The following is a 19,813-nucleotide window of genomic DNA, read 5'->3' on the forward strand; positions in this document are numbered from 1 at the left end:
AACCAAAAAAGAGCCCGCATTGCCAAGACAATCCTAAGTAAAAAGAACAAAGCTGGAGGCATCACAGTATCTGACTTCAAACTATACTACAAGGCTATAGTAACCAAAACAGCATGGTACTAGTACCAAAACAGATATAGACCAATGGAACAGAACAGAGGCCTCAGAAATAACACCACACATCCACAACCATCTGATCTTTGACAAACATGACAAAAATAACAAATGGGGAAAGGATTCCCTATTTAATAAATGGTGTTGGGAAAATAGGCTAGCCATACATAGAAAGCTGAAACTGGATCCCCTCCATGCACCTTATACAAAAATTAATTCAAGATGGATTAAAGACTTAAATGTTAGACCTAAAACCATAAAAACCCTAGAAGAAAACTTAGGCAATACCATTCAGGACATAGGCATGGGCAAGGACTTCATGACTAAAACACCAAAATGCGGAGGCGAGCGGAGCCGGAGATGAGACCAGAGGCCAAACTCGGGTTCTGACAAGATGGCCGGGCTGCCCCGCAGGATCATCAAGGAAACCCAGCGTTTGCTGGCAGAACCAGTTCCTGGCATCAAAGCAGAACCAGATGAGAGCAACGCCCGTTATTTTCATGTGGTCATTGCTGGCCCTCAAGATTCTCCCTTTGAGGGAGGGACTTTTAAACTTGAACTATTCCTTCCTGAAGAATACCCAAAGGCAGCCCCTAAAGTACGTTTCATGACCAAAATTTATCATCCTAATGTAGACAACTTGGGAAGAATATGTTTAGATATTTTGAAAGATAAGTGGTCCCCAGCACTGCAGATCCGCACAGTTCTGCTATTGATCCAGGCCTTGTTAAGTGCTCCCAATCCAGATGATCCATTAGCAAATGATGTAGCGGAGCAGTGGAAGACCAACGAAGCCCAAGCCATAGAAACAGCTAGAGCATGGACTAGGCTATATGCCATGAATAATATTTAAATTGATCCGATCATCAAGTGTGCATCACTTCTCCTGTTCTGCCAAGACTTCCTCCTTTTTGTTTGCATTTAATGGACACAGTCTTAGAAACATTACAGAATAAAAAAGCCCAGACATCTTGAGTCCTTTGGTGATTAAATGCACATTAGCAAATCTATGTCTTGTCCTGATTCACTGTCATAAAGCATGAACAGAGGCTAGAAGTATCATCTGGATTGTTGTGAAACGTTTAAAAGCAGTGGCCCCTCCCTGCTTTTATTCATTTCCCCCATCCTGGTTTAAGTATAAAGCACTGTGAATGAAGGTAGTTGTCAGGTTAGCTGCAGGGGTGTGGGTGTTTTTCTTTATTTTATTTTATTTTTTTTGAGGGGGGAGGTAGTTTTATTTTTAATTTTATGGGCTCCTTTCCCCTTTTTTTTGGTGATCTAATTGCATTGGTTAAAAGCAGCTAACCAGGTCTTTAGAATATCCTCTCTAGCCAAGTCTAACTTTATTTAGACGCTGTAGATGGACAAGCTTGATTGTTTGAACCAAAATGGGAACATTAAACAAACATCACAGCCCTCACTAATAACATTGCTGTCAAGTGTAGATTCCCCCCTTCAAAAAAAGCTTGTGACCATTTTGTATGGCTTGTCTGGAAACTTCTGTAAATCTTATGTTTTAGTAAAATATTTTTTGTTATTCTAAAAAAAAAAAAAAAAAAAAAAAACACCAAATGCAACGGCAACAAAAGCCAAAATAGACAAATGGGATCTAATTAAACTAAAGAGCTTCTGCACAGCAAAAGAAATGACCATCAGAGTGAATAGGCAACCTACAGAATGGGAGAACATTTTTGCAATCTACCCATCTAACAAAGGGCTAATATCCAGAATCTACAAAGAACTTAAACAAATTTACAAGAAAAAAAACAACCCCCTCAAAAAGTGGGTGAAGGATATGAACAGACACTTCTCTAAAGAAGACATTTATGCAGCCAACAGACACGTGAAAAAATGCTCATCATCACTGGTCATCAGAGAAATGCAAATCAAAACCACAATGAGATACCATCTCACACCAGTTAGAATGGCGATCATCAAAAAGCCAGGAAACAACAGATGCTGGAGAGGATGTGGAGAAATAGGAATGCTTTTACACTGTTGGTTAGAATGTAAACTAGTTCAACCATTGTGGAAGACAGTGTGGTGATTCCTCAAGGATCTAGAACTAGAAATACCACTTGACCCAGCCATCCCATTACTGGGTATATACCCAAAGGATTATAAATCATGTGACTATAAAGACACATGTACATGTATGTTTATTGCAGCACTACTCACAATAGCAAAGACTTTGAACCAACCCAAATGTCCATCAATGATAGACTGGATTAAGAAAATGTGGCACATATACACCATGGAATACTATACAGCCATAAAAAAGGATGAGTTCATGTGCTTTGCAGGGACATGGATGAAGCTGGAAACCATCATTCTGAACAAACTATCACAAGGACAGAAAACCAAACACCGCATGTTCTCATTCATAGGTGGAAATTGAACAATGAGAATACTTGGACACAGGGCGGGGAACATCACACACCGGGGCCTGTCATAGGGTGGGGGACTGGGGGAGGGATAGCATTAGAAGAAATACCTAATGTAAATGATGAGTTAATGGGTGCAGCAAACCAACAGGGCACATGTATACCTATGTAACAAACCTGCATGTTGTGCAGTTGTGCACATGCACCCTAGAACTTAAAAGTGTACATATATATATATGGCCTTTTAGAAAGATGGCTCTTAAGATATAAAGGAGAGTTAAAAATTAGTAAAGTTAAATATGGCATTATAATTATCATACTAAATAGGCCTACTGCATATTCCTACTGTAATTCTTTTTAGATTGAAAATGAAAAACCATAGATGTGGAGTAAAGTACTGCTTGAGACATTATGTCTTTTATGGACTCACTGGTAATAACAAATCTTCTCTATCCACCTATTGGAGAAAATGCTCCAGTAAAACAATTGTTAAACCCTTAAAAAAATTGTTTTAACCAATTCTGCTGTAACCTGAATGTTCCTTCTTAGAAAGTTTGAATAAAAATTATGCTTTCCAATTGAGAAATTATATTTCATTTTATGACGGTAATTGTCTGCAGGCTATTTGTTTTAAATATATTAACCACATCAGATTTAATCTAGACAGCTCTTCAATTTAAGTGTTCAAAAAGCGTGTAAGCTAAAAGCTTAAATCAAGGCCATCCATGGATGGAAACTTTTTGTTGTTAAAGATAAAGATCTTTTGTGCTATTTTAAGAATCTCCTTGTTGAAATATCTTGAATGCAGTAAGAAAATCTATATACCTCGGACACTTGGCTAAACCAAGGTCAGGTTAAGGTTACAAGAGGGATTTATCCAACTCATCAGAGAACATAAATATACTTAAATAATAAAAGACACAACGTTGAATATAAGTAACCCAGCTACTCAGATTACTATCATAGTGCAAAAATTCAAGATATCTCCAGTGCACTTCACATTTTCATCACTAGCATCAGTTAAAGTTAGTTGAATATATATATACATATTCAACCAGAATGTAAAATATTTTTCTTCCTTACAGAGTATATTTTCTACATCAATCTAAATCTGTTTCTCTTCCTCCTCTTTTATGAAGATGTACAATATTGGAGACATTTTACTTCTTCTTTTCCTTATTCTGTCACTATATGCCATAAGTTGCCAGGTCTTATTGATTCTACTTTTACAATAACCCCTCGTGAGCCCCCTCCTCTCTAATCTCCTGGTAGTATCCTAATTCAGGGCCTCATAGCAACCTATCATCTGCACGGCTGTAATAACTAGCCTAATAACTGGTCCCTGCATTTAGCCTCTCCCTACCCCAACATAACTTAAATACTTCTGCCAGATTAGTTTTCCTAATGAACAACTCTGATTTTTCATCTCCTTGCGCAAACGCCTTACATAAAGTCTAGACTCCCCAGCCTAGCATTTAAAAGCAGGATCTAGCCACAAACTATGTTTAAAATCAGATTTTCCTCTACTTTTTCACAGCTATTTTTTCCTTTGTTTTAACTCACATTCTTCTCCTCCCTAATTTCGTGCTTTCCTGCTTCGGAAATGGCCTTTCCTTCCTTCTCTGCTGTTGCAGATTCTACACTTCCTTCAAGGCTCAAGGTCTAGCTCAGTGCCACATCCCCTGCAAAGCCTTTTCTTAATGTCTCATTTGGAAGTAACTGCTTCCACCTTCAAAGTACTCTGGAGGACATTTTGAAAATGCCTCTTTCTGAACTTTCTTCTGTTTCTTATTTTCTTTACCAACTCCTTAAGAAGACAATCCAACTCTTATTTGCTTTTGTATTCTCTAACTGAATAGCACTCTGATAGTGCAAAATAGCACAGCAATATTTGCATGCTGGTCAACTAAATAAATAATAGTTGAAGAAATAAATATGTGTATATCCAACAAACAAGAGACAACATCGCATCAGTTTTATGTAAAAGAAGACATGATCTAACACATAGAAAACTACTGTACTTGATACTGTAGCTAGACATCAGCAAAAAACAAGTACATTGAAAAGGAATAAATATTTATACCTAGGTAACAGTATAAAAGAATCTTTTCCAAGAAAGATCTCAGAATATTTACCTTAATCAATATATTCTATTGTAAAGCATGTGCATAGTTTTTAATGACCAAATATACCCAATTCTTTCATTTTCACTTTATTTATTACTAATACTAGGAAATGCTGATGATTTGGCTCTAGAAAGTTGAAATAACATTTGAAACATCATCAATTTTAAATATGGCCAAAGTGAACCCAGAATCTGGTAATTCATTTCCTGAAAAATAGAGTTAAAGTTGATGTTTCACTATGAACCTTGGAAATCATCATAAAATTCATTTTTTTTCATGTGTGCCTAATGAAGTGCTTGGTACATAAACACTCACCGAATATTAAATGAATCAATCAATAAATCAACAAGAGTGCTGATAGGAGTGTAGCTACTACCCTCTGAGTGATAATCCTGCACCAATACATTGAGCTGATAAACAGCTGCACAAAAACAGGTGCTCAGTAAATTTTTGTTGAGTTTAATTCATATAATTTTAGAGCTGGCCAGTCACAGTGGTTCATGCCTCTAATCCCAGCACTTTGGGAGGCTGAGGCAGGAGAATCACTTGAAGCCCCAAGTTCAAGACCAGCCTGGGCAATATAGTGAGACCTCCTTCTCTAATTTTAAAAATAGATAGATAGATAGATAGATAGATAGATAGATAGATAGATAGATAGATATGATGGATATCAGGTACATAGAGATTCATAAATACATATAAATGTTAAAATATATATTTGAATGTATAAATTTATATATTTATATATTAAATGTATAAATATATAAATATATATGGATGTATCTACCTCTGTATCTTTTAATATATACAGAGTTCAAGACTATTTATGAATATATTCATAAATACATATGGATATACCTCTGCTATACAATATTTTAATATATAAATAGGTTTAAATATATAAATATATGAATATATATAAATATATATTAAAATATACAGAGATAGATACATATGTACATATGTATATCTATGTATATATTTTAGATAGATCTATCTAAAATATATACATAGATATAGATACACATAGATATGTATATATATCTATCTCTATACATTTTAATATATACTTACATTTATATATTCATATATGTATATATTTAAATATATTTATATATTAGAATATTGGATAGCAGAGGTATATTCATAGACGTTTATGAATATATATCCATTTAAATCTATCTAAATATGTATCTATCTAATATATATATAGATATACATATATAGATATAGATCTGTAGATATATAGATACATATATATCTATAGTTATTTAATTTTAGAGCTGGAGAGGACCTTAGAGATGATATACCTTCTGGTTATTGCTCTCTCCTCTATGAGCACACAGAGCTTTTTGCATATGCTTATTGAAGCACAGGTACCAGCAAGTACTTAGTTTTCTTCAGGTTAACTCCTTCAAGACAAAGATGTTGTGACGTCCTTTCCCACCTAGCCAGATGCTTGCTTGGTAGATTGTAGGCACTTGAATGCTTGCTAAGTGAGTGAATGAGTGTGAGTCTAGACCTCTGCTATCCAATATAGCCATTAGCCACATGTGGCTATTTAAATTAATTAGAATTAAACAAAATTTTAAATTCAGTTATTTAGTCACACCTATTGCATTTCAAGTGTTCAGTCACTACATGTGGCTAGTGACTACCATATTGGACAGAGCAGAGAATATTCCATTATTGCAGAAAGTTCTAATGGACAGTGTTGATCTAGACTATTTCCCTCACTTTGCAGAACAGAATGAGCTCAGGGAAGTTGTCAATTGCTCAAAATTAAACCATCAGAAGCAGAACTAAGATTAAAACTGGGAACTCCTAGATCAATATCCACTGTTGTTGAGTCATACCTCTGATTCATTTCAGAATTCTAACTGTATGTAGCCTTAACTTAAAGCTCCATATGAGCTTATGGTATGATACTAGGGAAAACGTCGTCTTTGTCTTATGATTATCATAGAAGCAATTTTATTTTTGTATTTTACTTGATCAATTTGCATATTTGATAAAAATATACATAACAGGTATAAAAATGTAGCTGGAACTTCTGTACCTCTGGTATAAAAAGAAAAAAATAATGCTAACTTTGAAAATACTTTCCAGGTATCTAGCTAAATAAAATATTATAGTATTCTGGTCTTGTGACAATTTACTTAGAAAATGCATAGCGTAGGCTCTGGTTGAATGTGCTTTCTGCTTGGGTTTTTTAAAAGCATTCCTCTTTGGTTTATTAATTTTTGAAAATTATTTGGATCCAAATCAACAGGTTACTTTTTTCAAAAAACAAAGGGGATTTTTTAAAATTGAAAACAAAGGCCGTATTTCAATACAACATCACCAGATATGTGAGTGCATACCAAAGAACTGCAAGAAAATTGGTTTTAAAAAAGAAAAAAGTACAATGACAGAAAACATGATATAGTGCACCCCTAAGGAGATGGGAACCAGACTAACTGGAAAAAAACACACACCTCCCAACCATTTCCACATACACATATGTACAGGTTATATAAGCAAAGTAAATCAACAAATTACTAAGATTTTCCAGATTTGGAATTTAAGGTGGGTTTGGTTTAAATTCTTAAAAGATTTTCGCAACTGTTTTAGAAAGCATCAGTATTTTCTAAAATGCTCTTTCTTAGAGAAAGAGCCTTATTTTCTACAACTTCCATAAATGTGTGTGTTTATAAAATTAGTATTTAGTATTTCCCAGAAAGAGAAATCCAGTTCTGCCTGGTGGGACAGGAATAATTATATGAGGTCAGGAAGTGATCATCCCCATAGCTATCCTAACATTAGAATGTGAAGGAGGCAAGGAAGGGGGCACAAAATCGGAGTTGAGATCACCTGCATGCTATCAGACTAGGGTTCTTAGGGACATTACAATTGCTCAAAGAACACTTTTTGATCCACTCTAGATATGTCTTGACTGGAAAGAAGTTATTGAATAAATATTGTGGTTTCTGATAGAAAAGTATATAATCTTGTGTTACTTTTAAGAATTACAAAGGCAATTTGCCATCTTTCCATAGAAATTTGAAAATTAGATGAAAAAGAACTAGTTATGAAAGAGATCAAGTTTTAGAATTAAAGGAGGTGCCTCAGAAAGTAACTGGTTCTTTCCTTGAAAGCCTTTATTCTCCTGTCAGACAGACTAGTAATCAAGATGATAAAATGTCAGTACTTAGGTATCAATAGCATCCCTATTCAACCACAGGACAAAGAGAGAAGTTTTTGTTGTTGTTGCTGCTGTTTTTTTTAACTGTCATATTTCCTTTGATGTAAACTAAAAAACTTTTTGCTTGGCTGAGAATGTAATTATTCAAGCTCCTTCTCTGATAATCAATCCTCAACAACTCTAGTCAAGTTTGGTTTTAGGCAATGGAAAATTAAAGCAAGTACTTGATTCAATTTTCTTAGAATACATGCATTTTTAAACAACCCAATATAGCAGTTTTTCCCAAAAATAAATGATGTAAAAAGTCATGGACTCCTGATGTTGATTTAAATTATTGTAATTACAATGTTACCTAAATGTATATTACACATAAAATTAAACATCTTGTAACTTTTATATCATTATAAAACAATATAAATTTATAAATTAAATACAATGTAATGTCCTAAACATACGTATCAAATTAACAATATTTGAATGTTCACTTACTCAGTAAACATTTTTTTGAGGATCTACTCTTTTCTAGGCACACAGTATGTAATTCTAGCTGTTACAACAAACACATCCCAAATTTCAGTGGTTTAAAAGATTAAATGTTTAAGTGAATAAGCCAGTTACAGAAGGACAAATATTGTGTGATTCCATTCATAGAGACTCAAGGTAAAAGAGTGGTTTCCAGGGAATGGGGAGTTATTGTTAAATGGGTACAGAATCTCAGTTTTGCAAGATGAAAACAGTTCTGGAGAAGGATGGTGGTGATGGTTGCACAACAGTGTGACTATACTTAATGCCACAGAACTGTGCACTTAAAAATGGTTAACACGGTCAATTTTATGTCACATGTATTTTTCCGCAATCTTTTAAAATAGTAATGTTTAAAATCACACACAGCAAATTAAATGCTAATTTCTCACTTACCCCACAGACCGATTTCCTGGTTATAAATTGCCAGTAGGGACCCAAGCAGGTGGAAGCTTCTCCATCTTCCACATCTGGCGTCCAGCATCATCCTTGACGTCAACACCCAGCTATCAGATGGGAGAAGAATGAAAGGGTCACATGCAAGAGGTTTTTATGGGCCAGGCCTGGAAGTTACACACATTCTACTGGCTGGAACTCAGTCTTGCAGCAGCACCTAATTACAAGGGAGACTGGAAAAGATAGTGGAACTGTGTACTCAAGAAAACAGGTTTGGTGATGACCTAGTAATCTATGCCATAGTCCATCCATTTGGTCACCAAAAAAAGCCATTTCACTCTTCTTCCCAAATAAACAATACACTCATTATCGTCACCAAATGAGATAACCTAAAATCCACCCAGTCACTGCTTCAAGTTCAAAGTGCAGGATTTCCACGTAATGCACAGAATTCTCCGTCAGATCTGAATATAATTTCCACAATGTCCTGTGACCCAGTTATTCTCAACTAAGAATGATTTTGTCCTCCAGGAGATATTAGGCAATGTCTGAAGATATTTTCGATCGACACAACTGGGAGTGAGGGGGATGATACTGGCAACTAATGGGTATGGGCCAGGGAAACTGCTAAACCTTGTACAATACACAGGACAGCTCCACTGCAAAGAATTGTCCAGTTTAACATTTCAATTAGAGCTGTGGCCTATGAACTGATAAAATATCTTCCCTCACTCACATCCAATATATAGTGATATAACAAATATAGTAAATACTTCCAGGTAGGAAAGGGGGAAAAGTGGGACCCTGGCCCATCACAAAAATGAAATTTTGCAGGGAGGCATTGTGATGGCTCTGAGTTGGCAGTGGGAGCTGTTTCTCAGTTAGATCCTGTTTCCATTCTCTGTGAGGAATCTGCTTATCTGTTGTCCTCTGTGGTCCCTGGCTCTGCCCTCTGGAAATTTCCCCTCTAAGCCCACATTTAAAATGAGTGTTGAGGAACGTGACTTTCTTGAGGAGAGTACAACTTTTAATGCCAGCTCACGATTTCTTTAGCAAAACAGTACCTCAAAAACTGAAATGTCTTTGATCTTTCTGCTTCCAGTCAGTTCCATATGCCAGCAACACTAAGGTTTCCTAGAGATAATTCTCAATCCTGATTATTTCTTTGCTTCTTCACTCCATGCCTCTCTTCCTTTCAATTTAAAGAGGCTTCTTCGAGACCATCAGACTTAAATGTGAAGACCACACCCTAAATATAACCTTTGTTTCATGGCTGAGTCTTAATGGGTCCTTGTTGCTTAAGGCCTTTTTCAATCTTATTTCCTATTCTTTGAGGTATAGAGCAGTTAGTTTTTCCAATCCCTTGAGGCTCCAAATTTCTGTACTGTCTATATTCCTTTTAATTTATGCTTACAAACCTCCTAATTATTGAATGAGTTCATCTTATGTTTCCAATATCTTACTGAAAGCAGTCAACAAATATAACCTACTAACATTCCATTTTTCAACCTCTTATAGAACTAAGGGTTTTATAGGTATCTTACTTTCTTTACAAATTATCGTAGGTATAAGGTTGATGGGAAAGCTTCGCTTCTGCCTTCTGAAGCTTTGCTGAAATGACTGACAATAGACAGATTAATAGGAGAAAAGGCATACAAATTTATTAGTGCACATGGACAGAGTAGTCCTGCAAATATGAGACTCAAAGAAAGACCAGAGGGTTGAGACTTAAATATCCTTTTTGTAGGTGATAGGTAAAGGGGGAGTGTACGAAATTTTAAGGGGTAGTAAATGCTTTTCAAGGGAATTGAATAAGCCTATAAGAACTGTCACACCTCTGGCAGCAAGCAGTCTATTCACTCTACTGTTTTACCTGAGAGTTAAAACACTTAGGATAGGCCTATAAATTCAGATCATTTCAAGAAACATGTATTGAATACCCACTAGGTACTGAGCTATTTAGAAAAGATACAAAGATGATCAGCAAACCACCCCTGCCTTTGAGAAACTTGCATTGTAAGTACTGGAGTAGATACTTAGACCTGCTGCCTCAACATTCATTCCACCATCCTGTCTGAAGAAGTTGGAAAGCTGAAAATTACATTTCTCAGACTCCCTTGACACTCAATTTTTGGGTGCAAATAAGTCCTGTCAAATAAAAGTCCATATGAAAACACAGGTGCAAGTGAAATGGAGGCTCTCTTCTTGCTGCTATGTCACTTGCAAGCAAGATGTGATGACATGTCTGTGGCATTCAGACTCCTGATAGTCTTAACGGGTGTGAGAGCCATTGGTGCTGGCAGCAGCAGTAGCAGTGTTCTAGTGTCAGCTTCCCATCCCAGCTACAGTGTATGTTAGTCAGAATAAACTAGCCTTATGCTGTAGTCACAAGCATCCCCCAAAATCTCAGTGGCTTAATATAATAAAAGTTTCTTTCTCACAGACAAAATGTTTCCTGCAGGTGTGGGCAGTTGCTCTCCATGTGCTGACTTAAGAGATTTGGGCTGCTTCAATCTTGTGGTTGCTACATCTTAACCCAAGGTCTCCTCTATAACTATTGCGGCAGGGAAGAGGTAGTCTAGAGAACTGCCCAAAGGCTTTTACTGTCTCATCCTGGAAGTGACATGTTACTTCTTGCGTTGTATTGGCTAGAACTCATCACAAGGCCCCCACCTAACTGCAAGGGAACTGGGAACTGTAAACTCCCATATGCTCAGAAGTCAAGGAGGACCAGATACTAGTGAATACTAGTAATGTTCACCACAAAGCATGTGACTTTGAATTCAACAGCCTGCTGACCTCAAATCCTCCAGCCCTTCCACAGATTTCAGAAGCAGTGAATTGCTTGGATGAAAGCCCTTTGTTTTTTGTTTGTTTGTTTGTTTTTTAAATATCCAGAGTGGTTTCAGCTTCCTACAGTGAACCCTGCCTGTATCATTTGTGTGCTGGTGGCTTTCCATCCCCTTACCTCCATCCATTCTCTACCTTTCGGTGCCCTACTTTGTGCCCCAGGAGTCTGTCCTCTATGAACAGCATGTTCCAGGCCCCTCTACCCTCTGGCCTTGGTTGGTTTTTGGATCATGGGAGGCACCATCAAGAGATCAGAAAGTAGGAGGTGAGAGAAATCAGGATATGTACCCTTCTTCCTTTCAACTTCTCACCAGACTGTGGGTCCCTTACCCTGTCAACTCTGTGAAGAGTCCTTTCATTAAACTTTCGTCATTTAAACACATTGAACATGATATCTGTTTCCTGTCTTGCCTATGAGTCCTATCAGATGTTTAATAATAAACCATGAGTCTAAAAAAGAGTAACAGACTGTCTCCTATCTTCCATTTTATAAAGTAGAAGAGTTTTATAAAATGCAAATCTGAATATATCATTCCTCTGCTTTAAAACTTCAATGGCTCTTTGTTAACCCCTGTCACTGTACCCGACTCTAAGCTGCAGCCAGACAGAACTAATTTCAGTTCCCTCTGCAACATGGTCTCCTTTCCTCTGAGCCTCTGCACAGGCACTACCTCCTTCCTGGAAACTGCTCCCCACCCATGCTCATTATTCAGGCCTCAGCTCAAAGGCCTGAATTTAGGCTTCAATTACCCCAGAAAGCATTCCATAAACCTACTACTTATCCCTGTTAGATGCTTTTATAGTCTCCCATAGCAGCCTCCATTCACCATCACACACAGAGAGCACTCAGTGTTACATTGTACTGCAACTGCCTGCTTACTTCTCTGTGTCCTTCAGTAGACCATGAGATCTAAGACAGGGACTGCATCTCAGATCCAAAGGACCTATTAAGGTGCTTGGCACCTAATAGACACTCAATAAATATTGGATAGTTTCTGAATGTTATTGAAAAAGCTTGAACTGTCCTCCTCTGGTCACCATTCTCTCTCTCTCTTTTCATTCACTGACAAAAAAGTCAGAAAAATATTAATAAAAATATAATTTTTATTTACCCACCTTACTTTGTCACTATCGTACTTTTCACTATCATCTTTTCACTTACTTTGTCACTTTTCATCTCACTTTGTCACTATCTTTTATGATGACTTCTCTTGCCAAGATTACCAGTGACCTCCTAGACCTTCAATTCAGTAGCTTCTTTTCAGTCCAAATCCTCTGGGACTGCTCTGCAGCACTCTCTCGAAATGATCCTCTATCCTGCATGGATCACGGATCGCCCGCTCGCACTCTCTCTCTCTCTCACTCTGTCTCTCTCTCTCACACACACACACACACACACACGCACACACTTCAGTTGATCTGTTTGCATATCTCTGTTTTTCTCCATTCCTTTATAAGCCCCTATGTCTTATTCATTTGCATCTCTAGCACCCAGCATAGTGCCTGGCACACAACGGAACTTTGTAACTACGAATGTTACATGATTAAAACTCTCTGGGCTTCCAGGCCATCTCTTTCTTCATCTCCTTTTTCTCTTGACTGCTTGTTCTTAGGCACCTTCACGACCTCCTCTTTGTCTACCCTTTAAATATTCTTCAGAGGAACTCATCCTTATCTACCTTTTGGGCTTCAGCTATCAGTGATTACCTCAATTTCCAAATGTGTATTTTCAATTCCCAATGCATTTTTATGAGCTAAGGCTGCCTCTCTCTCTCTACATGTACTGCAAGCAAATCCCATAAAGACTCATTATCTTCCATTCCCAACCTGCCCTCCTCCTGCTTTCAATGTTCAGTCAATGAAATTAACATTCATCCAGCGCTCTAAATGACAAACCTCAAAGTCCCCTAATGCATCTCACTGTCTTTGCCCCCTGTCCTGCAGGGTAAGAAGCTTTATCCATTACCAAATCCCCACCCCTGAACCTGCCTCTGAGTCTTTTTGCCTCTGAGTCTTTATTTTTTTATTTCTTTCTCCTGGAACACCTTACCCCACTTTGTCCCAAATCATTTTCATCCTTTGAAATTCAAAAAACTGATTAATTTCAATTAATTGTTTCTCTGAGTGCTACATAACTTGGTGCTATGTTTTGTTTTTTTAATGATCTATCTAAACATATCTTCCTCACTAGATTGTAAAATTCTTGAGGGCAGTTACTGGCTTTTGGTTATTGGGTCTAGCCAATGATTGACATTTTAGGCAATTTTTTAAATTTTTTATATGAATGAATGAGTAAATGAGTAAACTGAGAAAGAAAATCTTTTCAGTTAAACCCTTTCAGAGATTACTGTGACAGAATCTTAACGAAAATGACAATAATTCAGTTTAAAAACATGAACATCACGTAACCAACTTTATAACATTCATTGTAACAATATATGCATGATTATAGAAGGCAGGTAATTGTTATTCATCTAAGGAGGTTTTTGGGTGTGTGTGTGTGTGTGTGTGTTTTTAAGCCTGCCCTGATGATTTTGTTTTGTGTTTAAGACCGGGTCTCGTTCTGCTGCCCAAGCTACAGTGCAGTGGTGTGATATCAGATGACTGCAAGCTCTGCTTCCCCGGCTCAGGCTAACCTCCCTCCTCAGCCTCCCGAGTAGCTGGGACTACAGGCGCGCGACACCACGCCAGGTTCCCTGCAGAATTTGATTTTAAGCATTTCAGTTCTCAGTATAGACAGACAAATTTTTAAAGGGATGGTATTATTTTAAGTACTTCTTTGCTCTTTTATCTTTTGTCCTGGGTGACAGGAACTAGCTAAGCTATACCCGAAAGAAAGCGCCTGCAGCAGTACGGTGCCTGGGCACTTGATAGGCCCTCAATACATCATTTTCCCTTTTCTTACCTTATCTTCCTTTTATATTTGAAAGCTCGTGAATTTGGAGTACCTAAAGGAAATTTTAGTTTTAGGATTTCAATTTGACCAAAACAACGCTGAGATTTTAATTGCCTCTATTAACCCATGGCTCTCAACCCCAAAGGAAAGAAACTACTGGAGGGGGTGGGGGAGAAAGGAGGCGGTGCAAAAACTCAAAAGAAAGCCGGAGAGGAAGCGGTAGAAGGAAGCTTTCTCTGTCGGGTTTGTCTTTTTTTAACCCCAGAAAGGCGTGACGTGCTAACTGCCGTCGCGGGTTAGAGTCCGCGGCCAAGCCGGCGCCCGCCCACAAAGTCCCCGCCCGTCCTCCCGCTTCCGCCCCGCCGTGCGCTGCAGGCCGCGGCCGCTGGGGGCGCCCCCGACCCCCGAGGCGCTGAGGCGGCGGTTCCTCGAGTCTCGCCTCTCCCGACTCCCAGACGGGAGGCAGCGGCGGCGGAGGCGGCGGCGAGCTGCGCACCGAAAGGACGCTCACCTCTCCGGGCGAGCTGCAGTACGACCGCTCCCCGCGGGCGGTCGGGGTCCGCGCCGCAGCTGCCGCCGCGCTCCGGCCCAGGCTGCCGCGAGAGGCGGCGGCAGCGGCCCCGGCCGCGGCCGGCCTGCGGCGCCCCCCGGCCGCGCCCCCGCGCGCAGCTCGCGGCCCTGGCCATGGGGCTGGGCGGATCCAGGGCTCGGCCAAGCTGAGGCGGCGGCGCCCGGCCGTGCGCCCAGCTTGCAGGCGCCTGGCTCTCACGATGATGAAGAAGAAGAAGTTTAAGTTTAAGGTGGACTTCGAGCTCGAGGAGCTCTCCTCAGTGCCCTTCGTCAATGGGGTCCTCTTCTGCAAGATGCGGCTGCTGGACGGCGGCAGCTTCACCGCCGAGTCCTCCAGGTAACTCGCCTCCCGCGCCTCCTCGCCCGGGTCTGCTTGGCCAGGGCTTGTTGGATAGGCAGCATCTCTCCTTGGCCCATTTGCTCGCCTTTCCCTAGGGACCGCTCTGAAATCAGTCGAATTTACTGATCTGCAAAGTGCTTTGCAAATGGGTTCTTCTCAGCTGGCCTTGGCTCCTGCGCTCCTGACTCCAGATGGTGCCTGGTATCTGCTCTTCCCTCCCAAATCCTCTAGAAATGGGAGCAATGGCCGGAGGGAGAGGATGCTTCTGGTTTCTCTTAAGACATGTCCATATTTGTGAAATGCAAAGTAGAACTTGAGCTGTTAAAAACAAAAATAACACAAACTGCTGGAGTTCCGAGAGCCCAGCTCTGAACAGAAACCTAAGCTTAGCACAATTCTTTCTCCCTTGTAGATTACACGGGGACTTGGCCACCCAGTCTGAGACTGGGGTAGGCCTGGCCGGGCTTGACTTGAGTCAAGTGCTCCTGGCAGACGAGACAACGGTCTGTGCCTCATCAGAGAGCGGCGTCTCCAGTTAGACGCTAATGCTGGATGAATTAGTCTTGAAGCGGCCACTAGTGGATCTCCTTGTGGAGAGCTTAGAGCCAGACGGGTTGCCCAGGCCCAGCCCTCATTTTAAAATGCTCGAGCCCCTGGGCACTCCCAGAGAGAGGCATTAGCAGGTTACAGAATGAAGCTATTAAATAATAGGTGTGGCATTAATAATAGGTGTGGCAGTGTTTCTTGAGTAATTTCAGAGCTACTCACAGGTTGACAGATGTACCCTAAGGTGCTTTCTTTAAATATGTATATAGAGAGAAAACAATTTTTTTAATGAACTTTTGAGTTCCTGAGATCAAGAAGGGTTAAAAGCTAATGTTTATTTTGCCCATATATACTGGTCTTAGACTTTATTTTTGCCCTAAAAATATTCTACTTAAAAAAAATTCAGTCATCCCGTTTATAATGTAAAGAAAATAATGTCACTGGATTGTGGAATTGGGGCCAGAAACTTGTCTTCTGGGCCATATTGAAGGCTATGGAAGCCAGAAAATGCCTAGTTGGCTAAACCAAAGGATATATGAAATTAATAGTTTGCTGAAGACAGTTTTTAAAATTAAACTGTGGTGACACGTCAGTGGATATTCCGCTAAGTATTTTAAACACCTGTTAGAGAAGAATGTAACCTATTTTGGTGCAAAAAAAAAAATATTGGACCGTCCTTTAGTTGTGAAAAAGCCTAAGCCAATTCGTGGAGGTCCTGTTGGTGCAGGTGACAGTCTTACCCTGAGGCCTAGACTGTTTTTCTGCAGGGTCCCACCCCCGATGTCAGGCAGTTAGACTGGCGCTCCTGGGCCAGTGGTGACACCTGGTGGTCAGGGCATTTGTCTACGGGGCTTCCTTCCTACCTCAGTTATGTTGATTTGACTTACTTCCCACAAGTCAGTTATTCTTTTGTTGTAGGCAGTCATTTATTCAGCCAATATATGTTGGCTTCTAAATATATTATCTTATTTAATTCTCACAGCAAGTCTATAAGGTAGGGGTCCCATTTTGTAGATAAATAAACTGAGGCTCAGAAAGCATAACTCACTTTCCTAAGGTCCCCTCAGCTGGTAAGTGCGATGCCAAGATTCTGATCAGGTCTGTGTAACTTCAAACAGGGTGGTGCCAGATAAAGGAGTAAATCGTGTGCCATATATGAAAGTTTCTGAATAGGGAGCTTCCTAATGACTTTAATGAGCAAAAAGTATACTCTGCAAGACTTAGAAATGAGAAAGTTGAGTATCTTGGGTTAAACTCACCCCTTTTTCTTCCAACTAAAATCTGACTTTGATCAGTTTGATTTTAAGTAAGATTAGGAATAGTGCTCTGTATAGCCAAACCACAAAGACATATAGTGTGAGGGAAATGACTCATAATAAGGAGCCTGTGCCTTTGACATTAGGTAGAGATAGTTGCTGTAAAGCTAAGAACAAGGGTTTGGAATGTGGTGGGTCTAAGCTTAAACCCCAGTTCCACTGTGGTAAACCTGGATGGGTTACTTAGAGTCCCAAAACTTCTGTATGTGAAATAGAAACCATCGCTGACATGTGGTGGTGTGAGGATTTAGTGAGACGATGTGCCCAAAACACCTAAACAGTGCTTTAGCATCCAGTTGGCATTTAAAGAGGAGACCAGGAACTTCTCCAAGAAGGCCCAATTGCTTTAGATGTTATATTTGATTCCTTTATCCTAACAACAACAAAATTGTTGGTTTGAGAAGGAGGCCTCATTTTACAAGAAAGAAAGGAAGGAAGGAAGGAAGGAAGGAAGGAAGGAAGGAAGGGAAGGGAAGGAACGAAGGAAGGAAGGAAGGAAGGAAAGAAAGAAAGAAAAGAAAGAAGAAAGAAAGAAAATCTGAAATATCTAAAGGAAGTGAATTATTTCAAAATCACAGAACTTTTAATTAGCGGGTGCCAGTCAAGGCAGTGCATCTCTAATTGAACGCTAGATTTTAACTTTTAAAAAATTGCTCTATGTGCCCCTTAAAAGTCAGGTATAGTTAACACTGTAACATTTCTCCTGTAAAAATATGAAATGAATTACATAGAAAAGAGGTAACATAGCAGGCTCAAGACTGCTATTCTTAGAAAGGCCTATGTACATGGCTGGCCCTTGGCTGGCATCTGGGAGCTTGAATGGTAAATGGTTCCATACATGATATAAAACTTTACCTAAGTGATAAGAGTGACTCACAGTGCCTAGACTATACAGAGTGATTTATGCTAAATTCCGTCTGGAATTTTGGTTCTTGCTAGGCAGCCTGCATGACCGGCCCTAATACGAATTTTGGGCGTTGAGTCTCTTATGAGTTTCCCTGTTAGACAGCACATCACAATTTAATGCTAGGGAAATTAAGTGTGTGATGATTCGACTTTGTATCTTTACATTGTAGTAAATCTTAGCCATGAGTAGGACTGTATGCTGAGTCCTGTGAGTCCTAATGAATCACCATATTCAGGATTAGTCTTGGAGACTCCCCGATGGATGAACCTGTATAAAATAATACTCATCTTGCTACAGAAAAGCCTTAGAGGCACACAGAAAATTACATATATAGATATAGATATAAATAGAGAGACCCAAATATATATAGGTCATATGCATTTGATATATATATATTAATATATTTGGCTTTGTACAACAACTAAACATGCAGATCATTTATTGTTCACCAAATATTAGTTGAGCATTTACCAGGTTTCTATTAATAGCTCTCCATCTGGGATTGTGAGAAGTACAACAAATATAAGGATCCACAAGGGAATTAATTCTAATGAAATTAGATCATAGCTGTATAATTGCTTGACAGTAGAAGACAGTGTGACTTAGTGCCCAATCAATGGATCAGACAATATATGAGTGTTGTTGAAATTCTAAAGCAAAAGGGTTTATTTACAACTGTAATGGTTACTGACAACCACATTGGCATTTCAGTGGAGCACGCTGGGAGGATGAATTTGCATTGACAAAGTGAGGGTGGGAGGACAGCTTGAGCAAGTCATTAATAGGAGTTGATGATAGATCAGCCTGATTGCAGAGCCTTCACGTTAAACAGAAGAAGATCAGATTAGAGAAACACTTTGAATACCATCGTAAAGAGTTTCTTTCTACTCTCTACAAATGAGAGTTGCTTTCTACTGCTCATAGGGTAAAATTAAACCCAAGATTCTTGAACTGACTTGTGTGATTAAAGTGGTGTTTAACCTGGCTGATAGGCTGATGCTATTTGTATTCAAGGTTGGGTGGGGGGAAATTAGAGATAGGGAGACAAATTAGGAAGCTATTAAAATAACCCAAGCAGGAGCTAATGAGAACCTGAACTCGGAGTTGTCTCATATAAGTGACTGATAAATGATAATGTTATGACAGATGCCTTGATGCCACGACAGAAGTAAAGAAGTCAGGAAAATAATTTGTTTTGTTTAAGGGGAATATTGCATATGGTGGTGGAAGATATGGTGGGTTAAGTTGCATGCTTAGCACTCTACATTTGAGGTGACAGTGAGCCTGATGAGTAGTTGGAGGCATTTATTACGGTATGTAGATTTCTTAGATGTTGTCTATTGGAGCCATATAGGACTGCTTACTAAACTTATTTAGAATTTCCTTACATTGTTTTTACCCTTTTAAAGATTATTACTGAAAAAAGGCCAGGCATAGTGGCTCATGCCTGTAAATCCCAGCACTTTGGGAGGCTGAGGCAGGCAGATTCGTTGAGCTCAGGAGTTTGAGACCAGCCTGGGCAACATGGCAAAACCCCATTTCTACAAAAAAATACCAAAAAATTAGCTAGATGTGGTGGTGGGCACCTGTAGTGCCAGCTACTCAGGAGGCTGAGGTAGGAGGATCACTTGAACCCGGGAGGTAGAGGTTGCAGTGAGCCGA

At 39.3% G+C, this 19,813-nt stretch overlaps 2 protein-coding genes across 2 annotated transcripts in view; both read left to right on the top strand.

The window, feature by feature from the left end:
- Nucleotides 1-465: 465 nt before the first annotated feature.
- Nucleotides 466-1,654, top strand: LOC115899269 (ubiquitin-conjugating enzyme E2 N-like). Its single transcript, XM_030937065.1, has one exon. It carries the CDS (start codon nt 509-511, stop codon nt 965-967), a length of 459 nt encoding a protein of 152 aa, XP_030792925.1. The 5' UTR covers nt 466-508; the 3' UTR covers nt 968-1,654.
- Nucleotides 1,655-15,161: 13,507 nt separating this feature from the next.
- The window catches only part of FAM102B (family with sequence similarity 102 member B), a 73,467-nt gene continuing 68,815 nt past the window's right edge, over nt 15,162-19,813 (top strand). The window contains exon 1 of the mRNA XM_010372999.2: nt 15,162-15,379. Within this exon, the coding sequence (XP_010371301.1) occupies nt 15,243-15,379 (137 nt within the window). The 5' untranslated portion in view covers nt 15,162-15,242. The remainder of the gene's footprint in view (nt 15,380-19,813) is intronic.

Source organism: Rhinopithecus roxellana, chromosome 8, assembly GCF_007565055.1.
Source record: "Rhinopithecus roxellana isolate Shanxi Qingling chromosome 8, ASM756505v1, whole genome shotgun sequence".
NCBI lineage: Eukaryota > Metazoa > Chordata > Mammalia > Primates > Cercopithecidae > Rhinopithecus > Rhinopithecus roxellana.

Coding starts and splice junctions, on each gene's coding strand:
- LOC115899269 (XM_030937065.1), top strand. CDS start 509: ATGGCCGGGCTGCCCCGCAGGATCATCAAGGAAACCCAGCGTTTGCTG.